Genomic DNA, 22,377 nt, shown 5'->3' with positions numbered 1-22,377 from the left:
GTCTTGCCCTTTGGCCCCCTAGCAGGCTAAAGGTGCCGGAGTGCCATACCAGAAATACCCACAGGAATGCCTTTCTATGCCCCAGTCTCAGATGCTGGAATCTGGTCTCCTCCCCATGTGTATCTCAGTTCAAACACAGGATTATTACATAGACCATCATCACCTTCCCTCCACCTTTTCCTACCTTCCATTAATTCTTCCTTAAAATTGATATTTCATGGACAAAAAATAAGTGCACATGTTTCTAAAGCATCATGAGATGGTTCCACTTATGCACACCAGGTGTAACGACGAAATCAGGATAATTAGACATATATCATATATCCATCATGCCAAACTTTTTGATTGTTTGTTTTTGAGGATGAACACACATCATCCTCTCCTTTACTCCGAAACATAACAATAAATTGTTGTTAAAGACAGTCATACGGGGCTGGGAATATGGCCTAGTGGCAACAGTGCTTGCCTCCTATACATGAAGCCCTGGGTTCGATTCCTCAGCACCACATATATAGAAAAGGCCAGAGGTGGCACTGTGGCTCAAGTGGCAGAGTGCTAGCCTTGAGCAAAAAGAAGCCAGGGACAGTGCTCAGACCCTGAGTCCAAGCCCCAGGACTGGGCCCCCCCTCAAAAAAAAAGACAGTCATGCTATTGTGCTTTATTATGAATTTCTGTTCTATTCAGGGATCCATCCTAACACATAACCTACTTGCTTGATACATCTCTATTTAATAAATGAATGCATTCCAGTGAGGAACAAAATCATCTATGGGAAACTATATTGTGGAAGACGTCAGACTGAGACCAAAATGACCACCAGGAGGAATGAAATCACCAAGGCTGCCATCTGACCACGTCTACCATGGCTAGAATTGTGGCAGCACGAACTTTGAGGAAGCAATTGAGGGAGCGCCTGCCGCAGACCTGAAGATCGAGATCTCAGGCCGAGCTGGAAGCCTTCCCATATTTATTTCTGCTCACTTCCTATGCACCTCTCCCTTGTCAACCTGGTACAACATGTTTATTTAAGAGATAATGTTGCCATGGAGGAGTGCACAGGGCAATAAACAGCTTTTGCAGGCAATTAAATGCAGAAGCGAAATTGAGCTGCTGGTCAGTGGAACCAGCCATTCATCGTGAGTTTGTTCCAGTGTCACAAATGTTATTCCTGTTTCACAACAGGACAGGAATCTATGATTGGGCCACAAATCTCTGCAGGCCTGGAGGCAGAGCAGAAGCGATTCAAGTAGCTCTCAACTTGCCAGGCAGTCACCAGGAAGCACTCTGCGATCGTGCAATTGTGAGCTGCTCTCCCAATAGATGACTTTCTCCTTTCTTCTAAAATAGGCTTTGCATTTAGTCAGTATTATGCAGCTTGCTGGCTTTTTATAAGGATGCTGACAGAAGTCTAAACTCTACAAAAATTCTTATGGAGTCATTATGTGAATAATCTAATACCTATTCATCTCTAAAAAGTGTAGCTTAAAAAATATCATTTCTACTAGTCAGTATTTTCTAGCAATCAGAAAGGAGCTTTAGATTGAGAAACACACGGCACACAGTGGTACTCAATGTAACAAGGAAAGGAGGACAAAGTACACAAGGAGACTCCATCTAATCAAGAGAATAGGAAGAAAGTTGGGTTTCAGCGAAAGGCAATCAATCAAGGTAATATAAGAGATGTGGCCTCTGATTCTAGCTCTAGGCTGAGCCTTGGTGCTGCCAAGGGCATTGAGCAGCAAAACAGCACCTGCATTCACAGGTAAGTTGAGGAAAACCTCCCAAAGGAAATAGAAAAACAGGGGCTGCAGCCATGGGAGTGACCACCCATCCACCCTCTCCTGAGTAGCTGCCACCAGGAGGAAGAAATCAATGCCCAAAGAGCAGTCAAAGGACTTTCCAGAAACAAAACAAGGTAAAGGGCATCTTATCTTCTGTCTCTGTGCTCCTCTGGTAAGCCATAATGATCATTCTGGTTACAAAGTATTCTGAATCCATTCCTATCCTTTCAACATTAGCTGAAAGTATCACCAGTAGGTTTATACAACTTCATAAAAAAATACTTCTTTTGACATATATATTTTGATGAACACATTTGGTACCATTGGTATAAGCTTTATCTATCCTTGACAATTTCTACGTCCTACGTGTAAGTAAAAAATGTTTCCTCCAAAGATATACAAATCATTTCATGTGTACTCATTTTGGTCGATTTTCATGTCATAGTTTGTTGGGGGTTTTGTTTGTTTTCTTGTGCCAGCACTAGAGTCTGAAATCAGGGCCTGAGCACAAACACCCTTAGTTGTTGTTTTTTTGCTCAAAGCTAGCCTTCAACCACTTGACCCAGAGCTCCACTTTCAGCTTTTTGGTGGTTAAATGGAGACAAGGATCTCATAGACATTCCTGACCAGGCTAGCATTGAACCTGGATCAACACATCTCGGTCTCCTGAGTAGGATTACCTTCCTTCTCAAGAGTCACCAGCAACCAACTTGCACGGTCTTTTAACAATGTATAAAGTATATAAGATGGACCTCAACTTATAGCAAAAAATGTACCCAAGTTGGCCCCACACAAAAGTGACCTAATTCCTTTCCTTACCATTTCTTTCATAAAAACACACACATTCTAACACTTTCCCTTCCCAGGGTACAAATTCATCAGGAAGAGTACTGCTACTCAGAAAACTGTGCCTATTACTTATTAAGGGCTCAAGCTACTTGCACATCTAACTTTGGCTAATGATATTTACGCAAATGCCAATGTGAGTAAAGTAAAAATCAAAAGCAAACCCAATAGATGCATATTTTCCTTTTAGTGTCCCTGCAAGTCAACATATAGGCTTAAATGGTTTATCAGCAGAGGAAAAAACTCTTCACGTGACTTGCATATTATGTATACATGCAAGCCTCTCTGAACATGCATCTTTACATGCATGTGTGTGAATGTTTCACATATTCAGTTGTTGATAGTATCATACCTGCCACTGGTTTCCTGTCTGACCAGGCACATAAGGTGCTGGAAGGCTCCGAAGGCTGTTCTTCACGGGGGACCCTCCGAGGGAATTTCCCACTTCAGCAGAAGAGGACTCAGCAGACAGGGCCATGGAGTATTGCGGGTAGTTGTACAGGTTGTTATAGTAGGGGAACAGAGATGGCTGGTAAAAGCTGCTGTAGTAGGTGGAGTCTGGAACCAGGTCAGGTGTGTTCTCCACGTGCCCTCTGCTGGTGACAGCAGGAATGTCCTGGATGACCATGCGTCCCTCTGAAAAGGAAAGAAAAGGAGAGGAGGGAAAAAGAGGACATAGCTTTAATGTAGAGGTTCACAGGATTTAATCTCTGAATGCTGACAATGAATACCCCTTATTTCTTCTCATGATCTGCAGAGCAAAGTACCTAGATATATGCGGAGGGTGGAGGGGGGTGGGGGGAAAGCCATCTGCTTCTGCAGTCAAAACAAAAGAAGGTTCCAAGGCTGGCACCATTACCGGTACAGCTGGAAGACCCTTGCCGAATATGTGTGTGTGTGTGTGCGCGTGCACACGCATGTGCACACACACACTTTTGGCTTTTACTTGGAACAGTCCTGTGGCTTTTACTTGGAACTGGGTTTTGTCTCTGAGCTTCTTTTGCTCAAGGCTACTGCTGTATCACTTGAGCCACAGCTCCACTCCCAGCTTTTTTGGTAGTTAATTGTACATAAGAGTCTCACAGACTTTCCTGCCTCAGCTGGCTTCTAACCATAATCCTCAGATCTCAGCCTCCCGAGTAGTTAGGATTAAGGTGTGAGCCACCAGCATCTGACTTGCTGAATTTTTGTTTCTGTTTTTACTGAGATTACCAATTCATTTCAGAGGTAGATCTAATTATGTACTGTTTGACAGTCTAACTTCAACCTAGACATTCCCATCCTTATGTCAAGATACTAAAGACTAAACCCAGTTAAACTGCATTCTTACCATAAAAGAGTCATTACACTTCACTTTAAACAAAATAAATAAATATCCTGACACCCTAACTCTGATACCCCCATAGATGGGCCAGAAAGTGGAAGACAGAGGCTAGGATATTAAGCTGCATCATTTCCTTCACAGCTAATACTGTATCCTTTAAAGTATGAACCATGGTGTAGATGAGGAGGCAGACCAGTTCTGCAAACGGTTAAGTTAGTGAACCATTCTGACTATATGAGTGCTTATGCTATAGAACTTTTTTACATAAATGGGAAAAGAACCAATTTTTCCCAAAGAATTCAAGCTTCCAAACCCTGATATAGGCTTTAAACTGCTTATTGTCAAAGTCAAAGACTAAATGAAAGCTCAGCACTAGTGGCTCATGTTTATCATCTGAGCTACTCAAGAGGCTGGGATCTGAGAATTACAGTTCAAAGCCAACTCAGGCAGGAAAGTTCATGAGATTTGTATCCCCAATTATCCACCAAAAAAAAATCTGGAACTAGAGTTGGGGCTCAGTGGTAGAATGCTAGCCTTGTGCAAAAGAAACCCAAAGATGTTGCTCAGGCCCTGAGTTCAAGCCCCAGGGGCTGGCACAAACAACAAACAAAAGACTGAATGGACTCATCAGCCATCCCTCCGATGTGCTGAGCTAGACTTGCAAAGGGCTTCAAGGTATCCTGTCTTTCTCAAAAAACACACACCCAGGAAATACATGGTCTCAGATAACATAAACCACAACATTACAATCACACCACCATCCAGAGTTATGGGAATCCTCAGAAACAGGAAGAGGGAGAAAATTAGAGGGAGGAAAGATAACCCAAAGCCTAAAAAGAAAAACTGTGTCCAAGCTATACCTTATAAATGGAGTAAAGGAATTGGGGGAAGCTCAGTGGGGGAGCTCCATGAACTGGAGGCAAACAAGGCAAGACCTGATGCAGCTCTCAAGATCTCTTAAGATGTAGCAGCAATTCCTGAAGATTCTTGGACCAGGAGATTACCCAGAAAGCCTTGCGGTGAGAGATTTGCCTAACAGGATTCTCAACACAAGTGAAGGAGGAACTACTGGGAGCAGTGAGGCCTACTGGTGAGTCACAGAAACAGTTTGGGCAGAGACAGCAAATGTCAGGGAGCTTGGTCTGGGAACATGTCAGGCTTGATATCCAACAGCCCTGGAGGAATAAAGATACAGAGGAAGATGGAGAGCAGAAGCTCTGGAACTGAGGGGCGGGGGGGGGGGGGGAGGGGGGTTTGCTTAACCTAGACCCAGGAGGGCCCAGGCTGGAGGGCTTTGAGGATAAAGACACCTGTGCTCTTGGGAGACAAGGAGACCAGAAGCTGACATGAGGTGTCACACAGCAATGGTTGCATCTAGGAGATGGAACAAAGAGAGCAGAAGCAGCAATCATATCGAAGGGAGACACATCACATATAGGCCAATGTTGGCATGGCTCACAGAGTGGGCAGCCTGCTCAGTGATCAAGCAAACTCAAGCCAGATGGCTCATGCCTGTAATCCTAGCTACTTAGGAGGCAGATATTTGAGGATCATGGTTCATAGCCAGGCCCAGCAGAAAAGTCTGTGAGACTCTTATTTCCAATTAAGCATCCAAAGGACCAGAGTATGCACACATACACACACAATCTGAGTAGAGAAGACTGACAGATGACCAGGTCTGTGGGACCTGATATTTCAGCACTGTGGGAGCAGCAGAAGCCAGTAACAAGGGAGCCTGGAGCCAGCATGGAAGAAACACATGCACAAAGGAAATGGCCCATTCCCATCATGCCTCAGTTCATCAAGGAACAGAATGACAACAGTAATAACTCTGAAGGTAACAAGGAAACAGGCTCCATAAACTGCCTGGTAAACCTCACATAAAATGCTAGGGCAGGTCAAAGCAACCATCTGCTTTGCTACAACCATCTGCTTGTAATTAGTTAATTACTAATTACTTCTCCACTTACCTTTATTTTATTTCATCTTTCAAGTTATAGTTTGTTTTAATGATACACTGACACACACATGTTGGAAAGGCACACAGTTCCACATAAGTGTCTAAATAATAAAACCATCTCAACTTTGCAAGTATACCTACAAAAAAAAATTTTTAAGTTCGTCATGGGGATTGAACTGCAGGGCCTGGGCACAGTCCCTGAGCTCTTTTGCTTAAGGCTAAAGCTCTACTACTTTGACCCACAGGGCTTCTTCCAATATTCTGGTAGTTAACTGGAGATTATAGTGTATCACAGACTTTCTTGCCTGGGCTTGCTGGCTTCCAACTGTGATCCTCAGATCTCAGCCTCCTAAGTAGCTAGGATTACAGGCATGAGCCACCAACAGCATGCAGCATGCCTACAAATTTTATACCCATAATATGGTTAAGCACTCTTAAAAGTGATGTGTAAGTATTTACTTTTCTTTTTTGGTCTGCTACAGGGGCTTCAAATCAGGGACTGGGCACTGTGCCTTCACTTTATCATTCAAGGCTGGTGCTTCTTTGTGCACATGTGGTCAACTGGAGATAAAAAGTCTCATGGGCCATCCTTCTTAGTCTGGCTGTTAACTATGATCCTTAGATCTCAGCCTCCTGAGCAGCTAAGAGTACAGGCATAAGGCCCTAGCAATCAACTTAGTGAGTTGTTTTTTTTTGTGTTTGTTTTTTGCTAGATCTAACTAGGAATAGAACCCTGGGCCTTATCACATGCTAATCAGGTTAACTCTTTAATCCTGAACTACATCCTCAGTTCAATCTTGCATTTCAAAGTTCCAAATTAAAACTCATGGTCAATGTTAAAGGCAGCTCAATGTCTCCCAGCTTTATGTACTTCGTACATGAAACTCTCCCCAGGTTGAACTAGTATGTAAGAAACTCCAGGTGTGGGATGTAGTGGTTTAGCAGTGTAGTCCAGACTCAGTGCCATTAGCAACTCCCAGGAACTTACAGAAATGCAAAACCTTGAGATCCACCACAGGTCATAAGCCATACATGCTGTGGACTGTTGCCAGAGGGTCCTCATTTTCCTAGAATACATCTACTTCCTTATTCAGTTTATCGTTGCATTTGTGTTGTACCAGTGGGTTATTTTTTCTTCTGAGCCAGTACTGGGGCTTGAACTCAAGGCCTAAGCATTGTTCCTGGGCTTTTTTTTTTTTTTTTTTTTTTTTCGCTCGAGGCTAGTGCTTTACATCCATTTCTGGCTTTTTGCTGGTTAAGTGGAGATAGAGAGTCTCAAAGACTTTTCTGCCTAGGCTGGCTTTGAACCGCTATCCTCAGATTTCAGTGTCCTGAGTAGCTAGGATTATAGGTGAGAGTCACTGGTGCCCAGCTTGGTGTTTTTTTGTTTTTGTTTTTGTTTTTTGGCCAGTCCTGGGCCTTGGACTCAGGGCCTGAGCACTGTCCCTGGCTTCTTTTTGCTCAAGGCTAGCACTCTGCCACTTGAGCCACAGCGCCGCTTCTGGCCGTTTTCTGTATATGTGGTGCTGGGGAATCGAACCGAGGGCCTCGTGTATCCGAGGCAGGCACTCTTGCCACTAGGCTATATCCCCAGCCCCTGGTTTTTGTTTTTAACTCGGGTACTTACACTTGCTAAGCAAGTCCTTATTACTTGAACCATGCCTCCAAGTCCCTTTTTGCATTGGTGATTTTCAAGGGTCTTGGCTTTATGCCTGATCTGGCCTGAACTGTGACCCCCTTTAGTTGTACTTCCTATGTTGCTGGAATGACAGAGCATACCACTTTGCCCAACTATTATGCTTCCCCTGTACCGGGGATAACAGGTGTGTACCACAGTGCCCAGCCATCAGTTGAGATGAAATCTCCCAAACTTTTGTGCCAAGGCTGGCTTTGAGCCTAAATCCCCCGTTCTGTACTTCCCAAGTAGCTAGACATACAGGCTTGAGACCTCACACTTGCTTTCATTCTAATCAGAAAAATTTCATCCATCTTTTGAAGCACTTCTTCTCTTCAATAGATATTCATTAAGTACCCAATATTTGCCAGGCATTTGTTTATTCCTCAAAAGCCTTCGGGATAACCTAGAGAAATATCTTATCAAGAAAATATGTCTTGGCTGGGCACTGGAGGCTCACACCTGTAATTCTAGCTACACAGGAAGTTGAGATCTAAGAATAAAGATTTGGAGCCAGACCAGGCAGACAGATCCATAAGACTCTTATCTCCAATTAGGCAGCAATAACCCAAAAGTGGAGGCTCAAATGGTAGAAAGCTAGCTCTTAGCAAAAAATAAGCTGAGCCAAGAGCTCAAGGACCTCAGTTCAAGCCCCAGTAGCTAAAGTCAGAAAAAAAAATTACACAAACTCACACACACATATGTATATATAAAATTCTTGACCCTAAATTGTATCTTTACATTTATATTTAACCCATGTATTAGTTATCACATGACACCTACGTACAAAGCTTTGTCTTAAATGTTTGTCAAAGGCACAAAGAAATTTTCAAAACTTCATAATTTTCAGCCTATTTGAGAAAATCAGACCTACACTGAGAAAACCTCTGAAGCAATCATCTAAGTGCTACAATGACAGGATAGTCAGATGTCACAGCGAGCTTCAGAGAGGTAACATTCTGGGATGGAGGTAACACAGAGGAAAACAGAAGATAATGACACCAATACAGTCACACAAGGAGGGAAAGAAGACAGCTCTAAGGACAGCGACCGGCCTGGTTGGAAAGCCAAGTACACATGAAGGAACACAGAGAATGAGAATGGAATGTTCACGGGGTCTGAGTGTGATGGACCGTCAGAAGGCCTGTGTGTGATGTTCTGTGAATTCCCTTTAAAATTATCCTGTTTTTCTGGAAAAGTCCACAAGGTCCCTCTGATCCTAACTGGGTGCTCTGTGATCACGTGATATTCTCTAGCCTGAGAAGGAACACAGAGATCCCGCCCACACTGACCCGTAAGAACTAGAAAGATATGCCACAATATGCCCTCTACTAACCTCTGTTCCAACACAGGCCAGGGCAAAAGTCCCCAAAAGGTAAGAAGGAGGCACTTCCTCCAAACCTTGGGATGTCATCCAAGTTAGCAAGTCAGGCTAGGTAATTGACACAAATTCTGAAAATAAGATTTCCAAATCACAAGAACTAAAATACAAACAAGGAGGATTTATGTATGTGTGTGTATATATGTACAATCGCTTTTTAAGATTGTTTTATGCAGAGAAATAATAGGCTACTCCTAACTGTACACATCCTGAAACACAGAAAAACGGTGACAAAAAGAACTGACAGCTCTGTAAACCTGGGCCAGATACACCACTGATAGTTCTCAGGACACCTTTGGTCTGACCATGAGTTGCTTTTTCAGGTCTCCAAGGCTCATGTATACCATGAAAGGGAACTTTAATATCAGAGTTAATTCGCTGGGTACTACTGGCTCACATTTATAATCCTCGCTACTTGGGAGGTCAAGATCTGAGGATCACAGTTGAAAGTCAGCTGTGCCCCCCCCCCCTAAAAAAAAAACCTCTGTGAGACTTTTATCTCCAATTAAGCAGAAAGGAGAAAAGAAAGTGGAGGTATGGCTCAAGAGGCACTAGCCTTTAACAAAAAAGCTACAGGAGAGTACAAGGCCCTGAGATGAAGCCCCAGGACTGGCACACGTGCACACACACATACACAAACACACACACACGCATGTGCATACCCACACACACACCAGCGCCAATTCAACTAAATACAGACCACTAATCTCTGTATAGAAAGCAATGAAAACATCTTAACGAGTTTGCTGCAAATTCTTAAGCTAGATCTCATTCTATATCCCTCTAGAATAAAAACTGGTCAAGACTGTATACCCATGTTATGGGGAATACCAGCACTGCCCCCACCCAAGAGAATATGGCAATAGGGCGGCGTTCTTGGCCAATGAGCGCTTACAGAATCATCAGCACATACAACGGAAGTGAGAAGTCTGCAGTCTCACTGTGTGGTCCAGGCTGGCCTTGAACTTTCAACGCTCCTAATGTCCACTTCCCCTGGACTGTGATTATAATCATGCACACTACCATGGTCACGTTTGAAGCTTTAAGTGTTGCGATGACTGGTGTACAATTCCTAAATATGACTGGTACAGATTCCTAATTGGTGATACATAAGAAGGCTGAACAGGACTGGATTCAACATCTAAGGAAGATAGCAGGTCCTACAGAAGAATACAACTGTAAAAATTACCCAGAGACCAGCACAGAACTACAGTCCCCTCTGCAAACAGGCAGGCCCTCTCTTCTCCCTGCACTTTTCTCGGTCCTGGCTTCATGCACATACTTTTGGAACAGGGCTTCACAACCTTTCTGCTACTTTTTTTTCTTCACTAACACATGCAGCGTGAAATATGATTCACTTCTTCCTGAGAGATCGATACCCACACATGATAAACACCCTTATTGATCTTGCCCGTCTCCAAGCCTGTGGCATATTAATAGTAGTTAACCAGTAATTCATTTTAAGGTCAGGGAGGGCTTTCCCTCTCTTCTCCAATGTCATGATTCCCAGAGTTGTTGCACGGTGCATCTTTTATGCTCAAACTTCGAATTCATGTTCCTTTCAGTGAGAAAACCAAATGCTAGTTTCCCACATGAAATACAAACCATGACAAATGAGCCAGGAGCCAGTAGCTCACACTTAGCTATTCAAGAGGAGATCTAGAAGATCAAGGTTCGAAGCCAGCCTAGGCAGGAAAGTTTGTGAACTCCATATCCAATGAACCAGCAAAAAGCTGAGAGCCTGGTGCCAGAAAATCAAGCCTGTAATCCTAGCCACTCAGGAGGCTGAGATCTCAGGATCGTGGTTCTAAGTCAGCCTGTGCAGGAATGTCTGTGAGACTCATCTCCAATTAACCACAAAAAGACAGAAGTGGAACTGTGATAGAGCACTAGCCTTAACCACAAAGAGGCTTAGGGGTAGTGCTCAGGCCCAGAGTTTGAGCCCCAGGCCCAGAAGAAAAAAAAAAAAAAAGCTGAGTTGGAAACATGGCTCAAAAAGTACAGCGCTGGGGGGAAATGAGGGAGGAGGTAACAAGTAGAACAAGAAATGTACTCACTGCCTTTCATATGAGCCTGTAACCCCTCTGTATCATACTTTGACAATAAAGGAAAAAAAATGTACAGTGCTAGAAAAGCAAGTAAGCTGAATGAGAGCACAAGACCCTGAGTTCAAAGCCCATACGAGAGAGGAAAAAAAGAGATCATAAATGAAACAAAGATTTACTATTACAAACTATAGAACTGCAATTCACAATGACTTCATATAAATCACTGGTAAATGTCTTGTATTTTGTCTTTGCAACCCTGTACTTTCATGGTGCCTTTCCTAGAAAGCTTCTGAGGTTTAGAAATTGATAATCTGGCCAAATCGTCCACCAGAAAATCTGAGACCTCCAAGTTAACCTATCATCAACTAATAGGTACTGAACACTTGGAGGGTACAGGAAAGCAGATGTTTCCCCAAATTCCTTATTTATTTATTTACTGAAAACAAATATCACTCGAGAAAGACATCATTAATTTAAGAAAGGCATTTCCCACAATCTGGAGGATGATACTGGGCTGGATGCTTGCTCCTCACTGGGCAATGACTGGCCAACTGAACTGCCTGCCTTCTTTGTGGAACTATGGGGGGTTAGGGACATACAGATTTTAACCAGCTCCTGGAAAACCCACCCACTGAGCAACAATCAAGTAAGCCAGGGTACTGCCTCCAGACTCTTCCATGACGAGAAGGGGATCGATGATGGGGCTGATGTGGAGACTAGCCACCCCAGGAACAAGACTCACATTCTCCAAGCACTCCTGCATGTCCAAAAATGCAAAGGTCAGTACCACCACCAACTGTGGTTCTGAAACAGCCCAGAGCTAGCATGATAGTATTCCAGAAATGACCTCTGCCTAGCTACCACCCAGGCCACACCAGAGAGCTCGGAGGTATGAAAGGCCTAATGGCCAGGCCACAGCCCAGACTCTCACCCCCCAAGGCCTTGATGACACCCAGACACCAGAACCAGTCACACCTACAGGTGACTCCAGGAGTATTAGGTGAGGACTGGTCACAAGTCAGGAACTGGTGGCTCATACGTGTGATCTTAGCTTCTTAGAAGGCTGAGGATCATGGTTCAAAGCCAGACCATCCCAGAAAGTCCATGAGACTCTTATCTCCAATTAACTACCAAAAAAAGGCACAAGTGGAGCTGTGGCTTAAGTGAGTAGAGTCCCTGGGAAAGGTGTCACACGAGCATGCATGCACACGCACTCGGGCACACACACACACATCTACGGAATGGCTAAGCAGCAGAGCCTCAGGCTGGGTACCCTGGCTCCCAGAACCAATTGACTGACTGGACAGAGAATCTCCATGTAATGTGGAGGTAATGACCCCACTTAGGGGTTACAAGAGGGTCCATGCCTGGCATTTAGGCTCCAGCATGTGGCAGGTGCTCAGAGACTGTGTTCTATTCTTGCTGTCTCCACCGCAGCCCAGCAATATCGCTGCCATTAAATATGAGAACCACCAAAAATGTGCAGCAAAAGGCCCTCTTTGCTACTCATTGCCAGGCACCACAGGAGGGCGGAGCTGCACCTGGCAGGGCTTCTCCAATGAGCGCCATTGAACTTGGGAAGGAGCACAACCCAGCTCCTGGCCTCCCCTGAGGTCAGACAGCAGCCTTGAGTGCAGTCGGTGGAATCACTCCCTAAAGCCATAATCAGGAAACGGGAACAGCGTGTTTCTCCCACGAGGCAATCACCACAGGGCTATTTTAAACGCCAAACACAAACCTGGTGCCAGGAAAATAACAAGTGCTCACTGTTGTTTTCAGTCCCTGGAAGCCGGGCCCATCTTGACTTAGACAAATTCAAGTCCTGTCAAAATGCAGGACTGATCCTATCCCCCCACTCCCAGCCCCAGCCCATCCATTCTTCAGTTCTGCTGTAGAGAAGTCTGGCTACTATAGCGCTTCTCTTAAGACAGAGGTTTTAGTTTTAGTAGGGTCTAGTGGTTCACACCTGTAATCCTAGCAACTCAGGAGGCTGAGATCTGAGACCCCAGTTCAAAGCTAGCCCAGGAAGGGAAATCCATGAACCTCTTGTTTCCAACTAATCACTAAAAAGCTGGAATTGGAGCTGTGGCTCAAGGGGTAAAACATTAGCCTTGAGCAAAAATCCTAAGGGATAGGACCCAAGCCCAAAGGGGGGAAAAATGACAGGAGGGTTCATTTGTTGGGGCATGGTGTGTGGGGGGGGGGTGTAGGGGTGTGCACAGGCACATGCACGCACGCGCAGCAATTTCCAGGGCTGCATATTTAGTTTGCTATAAAGTTAATGTGCTATTCAGTGTTCATGGCAGCTAAGTCTGGGGGACTGTGTATTCTGCGCCGCCCTAGGAAGGCCATTATCTGTAATTACCCATTACCTGGCATAATTATTTCTTCTGCTTGCTCTATGACCTCCAGGTTCTCACACTGCTGTAGCTAACTTGCCATCTTAGCCAACTATGTGAAGGAAGCTCGTCTGACCTTTATAGGACTGTAGCACACCCCCAGCCTACATGTGACTGGGTGCACATTCCATGCACACTTACATATAACCCAGAGGGCTCCAGATCTTGATTAGGTGTTTTCCTCACCTTCCCTCAAATCACAGGATAGTTAAAAAAAAATTCGATGGACTAGAGTCCTTGATGCTCCCTTTGCCTTGATGTGTGTGTGTGTGTTTGTGTGTGTGTGTGTGTGTGTGTGTGTGTGTGTGTTACTAGGGTTTGAACTCAAGGCCTCAAGCTTGCTAGGCTGGGACTCTACTCCTGGAGACGGGCCTTCTCAGTTCTACTTCCTCATTGTCTGTGTGTGTGTGTGTGTGTGTGTGTGTGTGTGTGTGTGTGTGTGTGTATGTTGGTTTGTGCCAGTCCTGGGGATTGAACTCATAGTCTGGGCACCATCCCTGAGCTTTTGTGCTCAAAGCCAGCACTCTACTTGAGACTCATCTTCACTTCTGACTTTTTTGGTGGTTCATTGGAGCTAAGAGTCTCATGGACTTTCCTGCCCAAGCTAGGCTTCAAACCACAATCCTCAGATCTCAGCCTCCTGAGTAACTAGGATTACAAGTGAGATGGAGCATCATTCTGGCCTTTTGCTTTAATTTTCTGCTTAACTTCATTGCCTTTTTAAAGAATGTGAGTGAGAGAAGTTGGCTAGGGAAGAGAACATAGAGAAACTAAATCATAAACAGAGTGTACGTATTACTCCCTGGTGTATGTTTGTTTTGAGAAGGAAGAAGCCATGGTCAAATGAGGAACTGAAATGAGACTTGCACATAATTCTAGAACTGACACTAGTGCCTCACACCAAAGTCTGCCTTTGGCTCAGCTAGCTGTTCATCTCTAGCAGGAAAGGCTTAAGAACGGGGTGGGGTACCAATTGTACTCTGGAGGTCAAATGCTCCCCCATTCCTTGGCTTTTCTTCCCCACTTCTGGCCTCTGCAGGTTGAAGGCTCAGCCTCTGAGTTGCCACTGGGTTCATACATGTGTGCGCTGCTAGGACCAGGCCACTCTGTCTTCTCGTGGCTCCTCCAGTGTGCTTTCTTCTGCCTTTCTTCTTTTGGAGTAAAGTTCCTCTCCAATAAGAAACTAAAAAGGGCCAGGTGCTGTTGGCTCAAGACTATAATTTACCTAGCTAGTCAGGAGGCTGAGATCTGAGGATCGCAGTTCAGCCCAGGAAGGAAAGTCAGTAAGACTTTTATCTCCAATAAACTACTCAGAAAAGGCCAGAACCGGTATCTGTGGCTCAAAGTGGTAGAGTTCTAGCCTTAAGCAAAAAGAGCTGAGGGACAGTGCCCAAGCCTTGAGTTCAAGCCCCATGACTGACAAAAAAAAAAAAAGAAAAGGAAGTTGTCTCTACCAAGAAAAGCTCACCCACTCCCCCATCATTTTTTTTTTTTAAATCACATCACTTAAGACTCACTTTGGAGAATAAACCTCATAGCTTCTCACAGAATGGAGAGGCCTCGAAAATAAATTTATCATGTCACCATGAGAAGTTCAAGTGATAAGTATTACGCATACACATAACAGGCCATAGTTGAGGGACTGGCAGCCTGAGAGCCAGCATTTGTCCCCTAGTGGTATCAGAGAGGACAAAAGAACTGAGATGTAGCCTGGCCTGTGACACTGTCAGGTGAGAGGCTGCTATTGATGATAAGGAATCAGCAGGCCAGTTTTCCTGCCAAGTGTAAACAGACAGACAGACAAACAGGCAGGCGGGCCAGCAGAAGGTGCAATGCCACCATAAGATGACCTAAGTACCAAGAATGACCTGGTGAGCTTCAGGACCTGTGAACAAGTATGGTGGTGATCCTCAGAGGAAAAGAACCAAACACTAAGCCAATCAGAGCCAGGCACAAAGGGAGCCCCTATCTAAGGTGCACTTTGCCAAGCATGTGGGAAGGGCTTAGTATCATCTACAACTGCGTCAACCCCTCACTAAGTGTCCTGGGCACTGGAGATTTAGTCCACCTTGGATGAGAAACAATACCAGTCTCTGCTAAGAGAAAGACAATGAAGGGCTTGTTGGTCCTGTTTTTCCTTAAGAATCAGGCAAGGGTCATGACCTGGGGGATGTGGGGGAAGACATACACTCCTACCAACACAGGTTTTAAGATTATGGTTATTGGTTGAGATGAAGAAATAGAAAATGGTATGAAAAATCCTGAGGAGGAAAGGAAGGAAGTTCCTCTGGGGTCAGAGAGGAGATGAGTATAGAATCTTCACTCAAGAAACGAACAGGTCAGCATCTGAAGAAAGCCATGACGCTCCACTCAAATTCCTTAGAGATGCCATTGTCCTGTTGGTTGTTGGGAATGTAACAACAATCTGTGCTTTAGTATATATTGAGACAAGTACTAAAAGTATGCCTGAGTCTCATGCACAACTGTTTACATTCTGATTATATGTGGTAAAAAGAAAGGACTGGGCTGGGAATGTGGCTTAGGGGTAGAGTGCTTGCCTAGCATGCATGAAGCCTTGGGTTCCATTCCTCAGTATCACATACACAGAAAAAGCTAGAAGTGGTGCTGTGGCTCAAGTGGTAGAGTGCTAGCCTTGAGCAAAAGAAGCTCAGGGACAGTGCCAAGGCCCTGAGGTCAAGCCCCAGGACTGGCAAAAAAGAATAAAAAAGAAAGGACTTTCTGGGGTAGCTAGCTCAGTGGTAAGCACTTTCTGGTACTATGACACTCTGGGTACCAACTCCAGCACGCAAAAAAAGAAAAAAAATGGTTTTGTTTAAAAAGAATAATAAAGGGCTATGAAAATATCCTGATTTGCTATCCAACTTGTAAATAGGGACAGGAAGGGAAAAACTGGGAGAGAGCAAGGGAAAGGGTGACATTGTCAAGGCAGAAATGTACTCATGATCTGACTTATGTAAAAAACAACACACATTCTGTACATCACCCTTATAATAACAATAAAAAATTAAAAGATTAAAAAAATAGCCTGAAATGGAGAAAAATCAGTAACTGGATCTGGGTTTGTTTTTTAAAAAAACCCATCTAAAGCTCCCACCTGTGATCCAAGCTATTTAAGAGGCATAATTAAGAGGGTAACAATTCAAGACCAGCCCTAACAAAAAGTTAGCAAGAGTTCATCTCAACAAAAAAGCTAGGTATGGTGAATCACATCTGTAATTCCAACTATAAGGGAGGCATACATAAGAGACTATCAGCCCAGCAGAGGTGGGAAGATCACTAAAATAACCTAAATGGAAAAGATGTGGAGGCTCTGAGCTCAATTTCCAACACCACCCAAAAAATGAAAAGAATAAGAGGACTCATCTGTAATGCCTTAACTACATAAAAATTAGCTGTAGATTCTATTCTCTTTCTGAGAACTGCTCAAATCATTTTGCTGTTCCTATATACTAACCAAAATGAACAGAAGTTCCAAACACAAATCAGAATCTTGAGACATGAAAAGCTTCAAGAACCATGACTCCATTTACCCATTCATTTTCTTTAGACCGGATAAAACAAAAACCAAAATGCTTCAAGAAGAGATGAGCTTACAACTTCTATAAACTGAGAATTCAAAGTCTCGCTAGGCAGACTGCATTTTAAATTTAATCTTTAAAAATACAAAACACAGTCAGCACTGGTGGCTCATGCCTGTAAATCCTAGCTACTCAAGAGACTGAGATCTGAGGATCATGGTTTGAAGTCAGAGCCAGAAGGATAGTGAAACTCCTATCTCCAATTAACCACCAGAAAACCAGAAGTGGAGCTGAGGCTCAAAGTGGTATTGAGCACAGAATCTCAGAGACAGTGCCCACGCCCTGAGTTCAAGCCCCAAGGCCAACAAAAGAAAAGAAAATACATGGTCACCACAATATAATAGTTCCTTGATGCAAATTTAGAAACAAAACACTGAGAGTATATTTCATTCCAGTCAGAATGGTCATCATCAAGAACATGAACACCAGTGGCTGGGAATATGGCCTAGTGGCAAGAGTGCCTGCCTCCCATACATGAAGCCCTGGATTCAATTCCCCAGCACCACATATACAGAAAATTGCCAGAAGTGGCGCTGTGGCTCAAGTGGCAGAGTGCTAGCAAAAAGAAGCCAGGGACAGTGCTCGGGCCCCGAGTCCAAGCCCCAGGACTGGCAAAAAAAAAAAAGAACATGAACACCAACAAAAATACTATGGGTGGGAATGTAAGTTAGGGTATCCATTATGGAAATCAGTAGAGAGAGGCCTCAAGAAATGTAAAAATATTACTACCACATGATCTAGAGGAAATCGCTGTTGGGCATTGTAAGACTGGACACAACAAAAAAGTACCTTCAATACACATGTTCATTGCTGTACTGTTCACATACAGCCACTTATATAAATAGCCCAGATGCTCTATAATAGATGAATGGATCAAGAAAATGAGGGGAGGGGTATAATTGCACAAAATTCTATTATATGTACAATGGAATTTCATTCAGCTGTCAAGGAGAACGATAATTCTATAATTTGAAGGGAAATGAGTGGAACTGTAAAATATTATACTCAGCAAAGCAGACCAGGTCCAGAAAAACAAAGGGCACATGTTTTCTCTCACAAGGGGATCTCAGACCCAAAATACAACTTCCCAGAAAAACACACCCAGGGGCATATACATATATATACAATCAAGCTGACCCAACAAGCAGAACTGAAACTCTTATGCAATAAACCCTTTGAACAATTAACAGATAGTTCAACAAAATGAGTATCCAGAAGCTGAAACATATTTTGAGCAGGGGTGGGACTGAGCAGAAGGAGACAATGAGTGGAAAAGAGAATGATGGAAGATTACAGTTAAAATACCCAGGGTACTTACATATGTGAAAAAGGAAGAGGGATACAACAATGTGGCTGGTGGGGAAAGGTGGGGAGAATGATGGAAGGATGACACTGATCAAGATACACCATATGTACATATGGACATGTTCAACTGTAACCCCTTGGTACAACCACTTGAAGATCAATAAAGAAAGAAAGAGAGAGAGAGAGAGAGAGAGAGAGAGAAAGAAAGGAAGGAAGGAAGGAAGGAAGGAAGGAAGGAAGGAAGGAAGGAAGGAAGGAAGGAAGGAAGGAAGGAAGGAAGGAAGGAAGGAAAAAAGCCAGGTATTTGTGGTTCACACCTATAATTCTAGGTATTCAGAAGGCCGAGATCTGGAGGATTGAGGGACTGAGGTTTGAAGCCAGCCCAGCAGACAAAACCAAGAGACTCTTACCTCCAATGAACCAGCTAGAAGAGGCGGCATGGCTGCAGTGGTAGCTATTTCTCCAAAGACAGACAAGTGGCCGATGAGCACATGACCAGAGGCCAGCATCAGCAGCCATTAGCCAGGGGAAAGCACAGCACATGGACACATGTCCTTCATGTCCCCACAGTGGCTTCCAGCAAAAGACAGATCATGTGGTCCAAGCAAATGACATGCAAGACTGTTTCCACTGCTGTGAGAACTGGACAGTGGTTCAGCTACTTCTGGAAAACAACATCCCCTCTAAACATTTTCTTTTTGTTGGTCATGGGACTTGAACTCAGGGCCTGGGTGCTGTCTTTGAGCTTTTTTCACTCAAAGCTAGCATTCCACCATGTGAACCACACTTCCACTTCCGGTTTTCTAGTGGTTAACTGGAGGTGGGAGTCTCACAGACTGTCCTACCTAGGCTGACTTCAAACAGCAACCCTCAGACCTCCGCCTCCCGAGTAACTAGGACTACAGGCATGAGCCACCAGCCTCCTACCCACTTCTAAAGGTTAAATAGACACCATGCCACCCACAGTGCCACTCCAGGGCAGATACTCAAGAGAAGGAAATAAGCGCGCGCGCACACACACACACACACACACATACACACACACACATTGCCTACAAATGCTCTCCATTAACTAATGAACATGCAATCAAAATGTAGATAGTGTTCCTTCTAATCAGTGATAAAATAAACAAAGCATGAATGCATGCTGCCACTCAGATGAGCCAAGAAAACACCGGGCCAGGTGACAACCCAACCCCAGAAGGCCACAGCAGTGTATGTTCCACCGTGTGCCATGTCCCAAAGAGGCAGAGCCAGCAGGACAGGAAGTGGCAAGGAACTTCTGAGTGTAGATTTGGGGGAACCGGCATATGAAAATATGTAGAATGTATATCCACAATTGTGACTATACTAAACTCCACTTTAAGGAGGGAGAATTTTATGACGTATAAATTACACCTCAATAAAGCTATTCATTGTATAATTCCTGCCTTTTATTTACCCAGAAATAGATAGTAAAAGAAAACAGGTAAGCTAGACTCATGCCTATTATCTAGCTACTAAGAAGGCTGATATTGACCAGAAGGATTGTGGTCCAGGTCCAGGCATAGGCAAGAAGCCAGAACCTATCTCAAAATAGCCCTTGCAAAAAGGGTTGGAGGTCTGGCTAAAATGTAGAGCACCAGTCTAGCAAGTACAGGTCTCTGAGTTCAAACCCCAGTATTGCCAGAAGAAAAAAAAAGAGGGGATAGAGATGGAGAAAATGTAAGATAAGAAATGAAGCTGGAAAACAGGCTCACCCCTGTAATCCTAGCTACCCAGGAGGCTGAGATCTGAGGATCACAGATCAAAGCCAGCTTGGGGAGGAAAATCTGCAAGACTCTTGTCACCATTAAATTCCCCCCAAAAGCCCAAAGTGGAGCTGTATCTCAAGTGGTAGAGCACTAGCTTTGACAAAAGAATCTCAGGGTGAGTACCCCAGGCCCTGAGTTCAAGCCCCAGAATGGCATCAAATTTTTTTAAAATAATAAAATAAATGAAGCTTTGGGGAAAAACTACTGAGTTTTGTTTTGGGAGATTTTTCTTCCCTTCCTTCCTTCTTTCTTTCTTCCTGCCACTCAGATTTCTTTCTTCCTTCCTTCCTTTCTTTTTGCTAGTATTTGGGTTTCTTGAACTGGTTTTTAGAACTCAGGGTTGGCACTCAACCATTGGACCATGCCTCCAGTCGAGCTTTTTGCTAGAAATAAAGAGTTCCACAGACATTTCTGCTCAGGGCTGGCTTCAATCCACATGATCCTCCAGATTTCAGCCTCCTGAGTAGCTAAGATTATGGGAATGAATCACCACCTGGCTAAACTTAAAGTGATAATTGTTCCTAACATTTGTTAGAGCACAAAGTCCTTGAAGAATCCAATAAAAAAGGAAGAACAATCTTCTAAGAGAACTACAGATGTGAGTTCTGAGAACCCCTGCAGCCCGCCCTGGACTCCAACTGAAAAAGCTTTAAGGAAACTGGGATGCAGCTTGCCATAGAGCGAAGGTCTTGCATTAGATCCTCAGAGCTACAACCAAAATATAAAAATAAAAAATCAAGGGCCCAATAACTAAACAGAAAAATAAGGTTTGGGACTCTTCTGGAATGAATTTCTGGACTGAACTACAAAGGTGCCGGGAAAGCACCAGCAAAGCTGCCCACCTCAGAGATGCCTGCAGTGCTCCAGAGCTGAAGAGCTAGACTCAAGGTAAGATTATTACAGATGCCCTCCTGTCACAAGCCGAGTGTCACACTCGGAGATGCCAATGTTAACCTTAGAAGCTGAGACAGGGCTGTCCTTCTTCACATGCCAAGCTGCCATAGCAATCTGCCCCCAGGGAAGACAACTCAGGAGAAAACGCTCTCAGAACTCAATAAATTCATTCCAGCCCACTGGGTACAAAAACTGGTGCTCAGCTTGCTACCCAGATCCTTAAACGACATGGCCAACTATCAAACGTGTGTCCTCGAGGCTGACCAAATCTGTAGCTGGTTGTTCAACTCCCACCTATGTTTATGATAAGCCAATATCCAGATGGGATGCACTGAATAAAGCAAATGGGCTGTCAAGAAGACCAAACTATTCTCAGTGCCACAGAAAATAATAAAAACAGATTATTGAATTTTCAGAGACTGAGGTAAAAAAGAGAGGGAGAGAAAGGAGGAGAAATGAAGTCAGGGTAGATTAAATATGGAGAGTTTTAAGCCAATTATAAAAGATCAAAGTGAACAAGAAGGGAGGAGTAGCTTTATAAGTAACTGAGATAGGAGACCTTGGGAGAAATACAGCCAGAGGCAAATCATTACAGTTTACAGCAAAAGTAATCTAGGGATGAATTTAGCTTTAGTGAGGAATTCACTAGAAGCCACAATGAGGAGTAACTGCACAGGGACAGAAAACAAAAAGTTCTTTATTTAAAAATAAATAAATAAATAAATAAATAAATAGCACATAACTACAAAGGGAAGAAGAGAGCTGACACATAACACACAGAAAATTATAAATTAAAGAATGCCAGCTCTTGAGCCCATGTTGGATTTCCTTGCAGTCAACCCTCTGGGCGAGGAGTTCCTCACTACCCTAATAAATGGGAAGAAGATGCAGAGGTTGTCGCATCAGGAGAATAATATCCCTGTCTCATACTGGTACTTGATATAAAAAAGTATAAAAAGTATTGGCACTACAGTCAGGTATGCTTATAGTCTTTGTTACTTGGGAAGTTAAGACAGAAGGACTACTTGAGCACAGGAGTTTGAAGCCAGGAGTTAAAGCACAGTATGGTCAATATAGTAAGACCCCATCATTCAAACACAAAACACTGACAATTCAACTCTCCCTTTATTCAAACCAGTTTGAACCATTAGTAATTACATCAGACTCTCTTAGCTGCTTATATTAATTATACTTTTAGTCTTACTTAGCATCTTTCATTTATATTTCATAATCTGCAGATTTCTTTTTTATGTTCAGTCATGGGGTTTGAATGCAGGGCCTGGGTGCTGTCCCTGAGCTTTTCTGCTCAAGGCTAGCACTCTACTACTTTGACCCGCAGTGCCACTTCTGGTCTTCTGGTGGTTAATTGGAG

The 22,377-nt window shown here is 43.8% G+C and overlaps 1 protein-coding gene across 1 annotated transcript in view; it reads right to left on the bottom strand.

Moving 5' to 3' along the window:
• The window catches only part of Dmrt1 (doublesex and mab-3 related transcription factor 1), a 98,324-nt gene that overhangs the window by 56,309 nt on the left and 19,638 nt on the right, over positions 1-22,377 (bottom strand). Inside the window, exon 3 of the mRNA XM_048351789.1 lies at positions 2,980-3,263. Within this exon, the coding sequence (XP_048207746.1) occupies positions 2,980-3,263 (284 nt within the window). The remainder of the gene's footprint in view (positions 1-2,979; positions 3,264-22,377) is intronic.

The sequence above is a fragment of the Perognathus longimembris genome, chromosome 1 (assembly GCF_023159225.1).
Source record: "Perognathus longimembris pacificus isolate PPM17 chromosome 1, ASM2315922v1, whole genome shotgun sequence".
Taxonomy (NCBI): domain Eukaryota; kingdom Metazoa; phylum Chordata; class Mammalia; order Rodentia; family Heteromyidae; genus Perognathus; species Perognathus longimembris.
The sequence above is the reverse complement of the archived record's forward strand: the minus strand, read 5'-3'. Positions and strand labels throughout refer to the sequence as shown.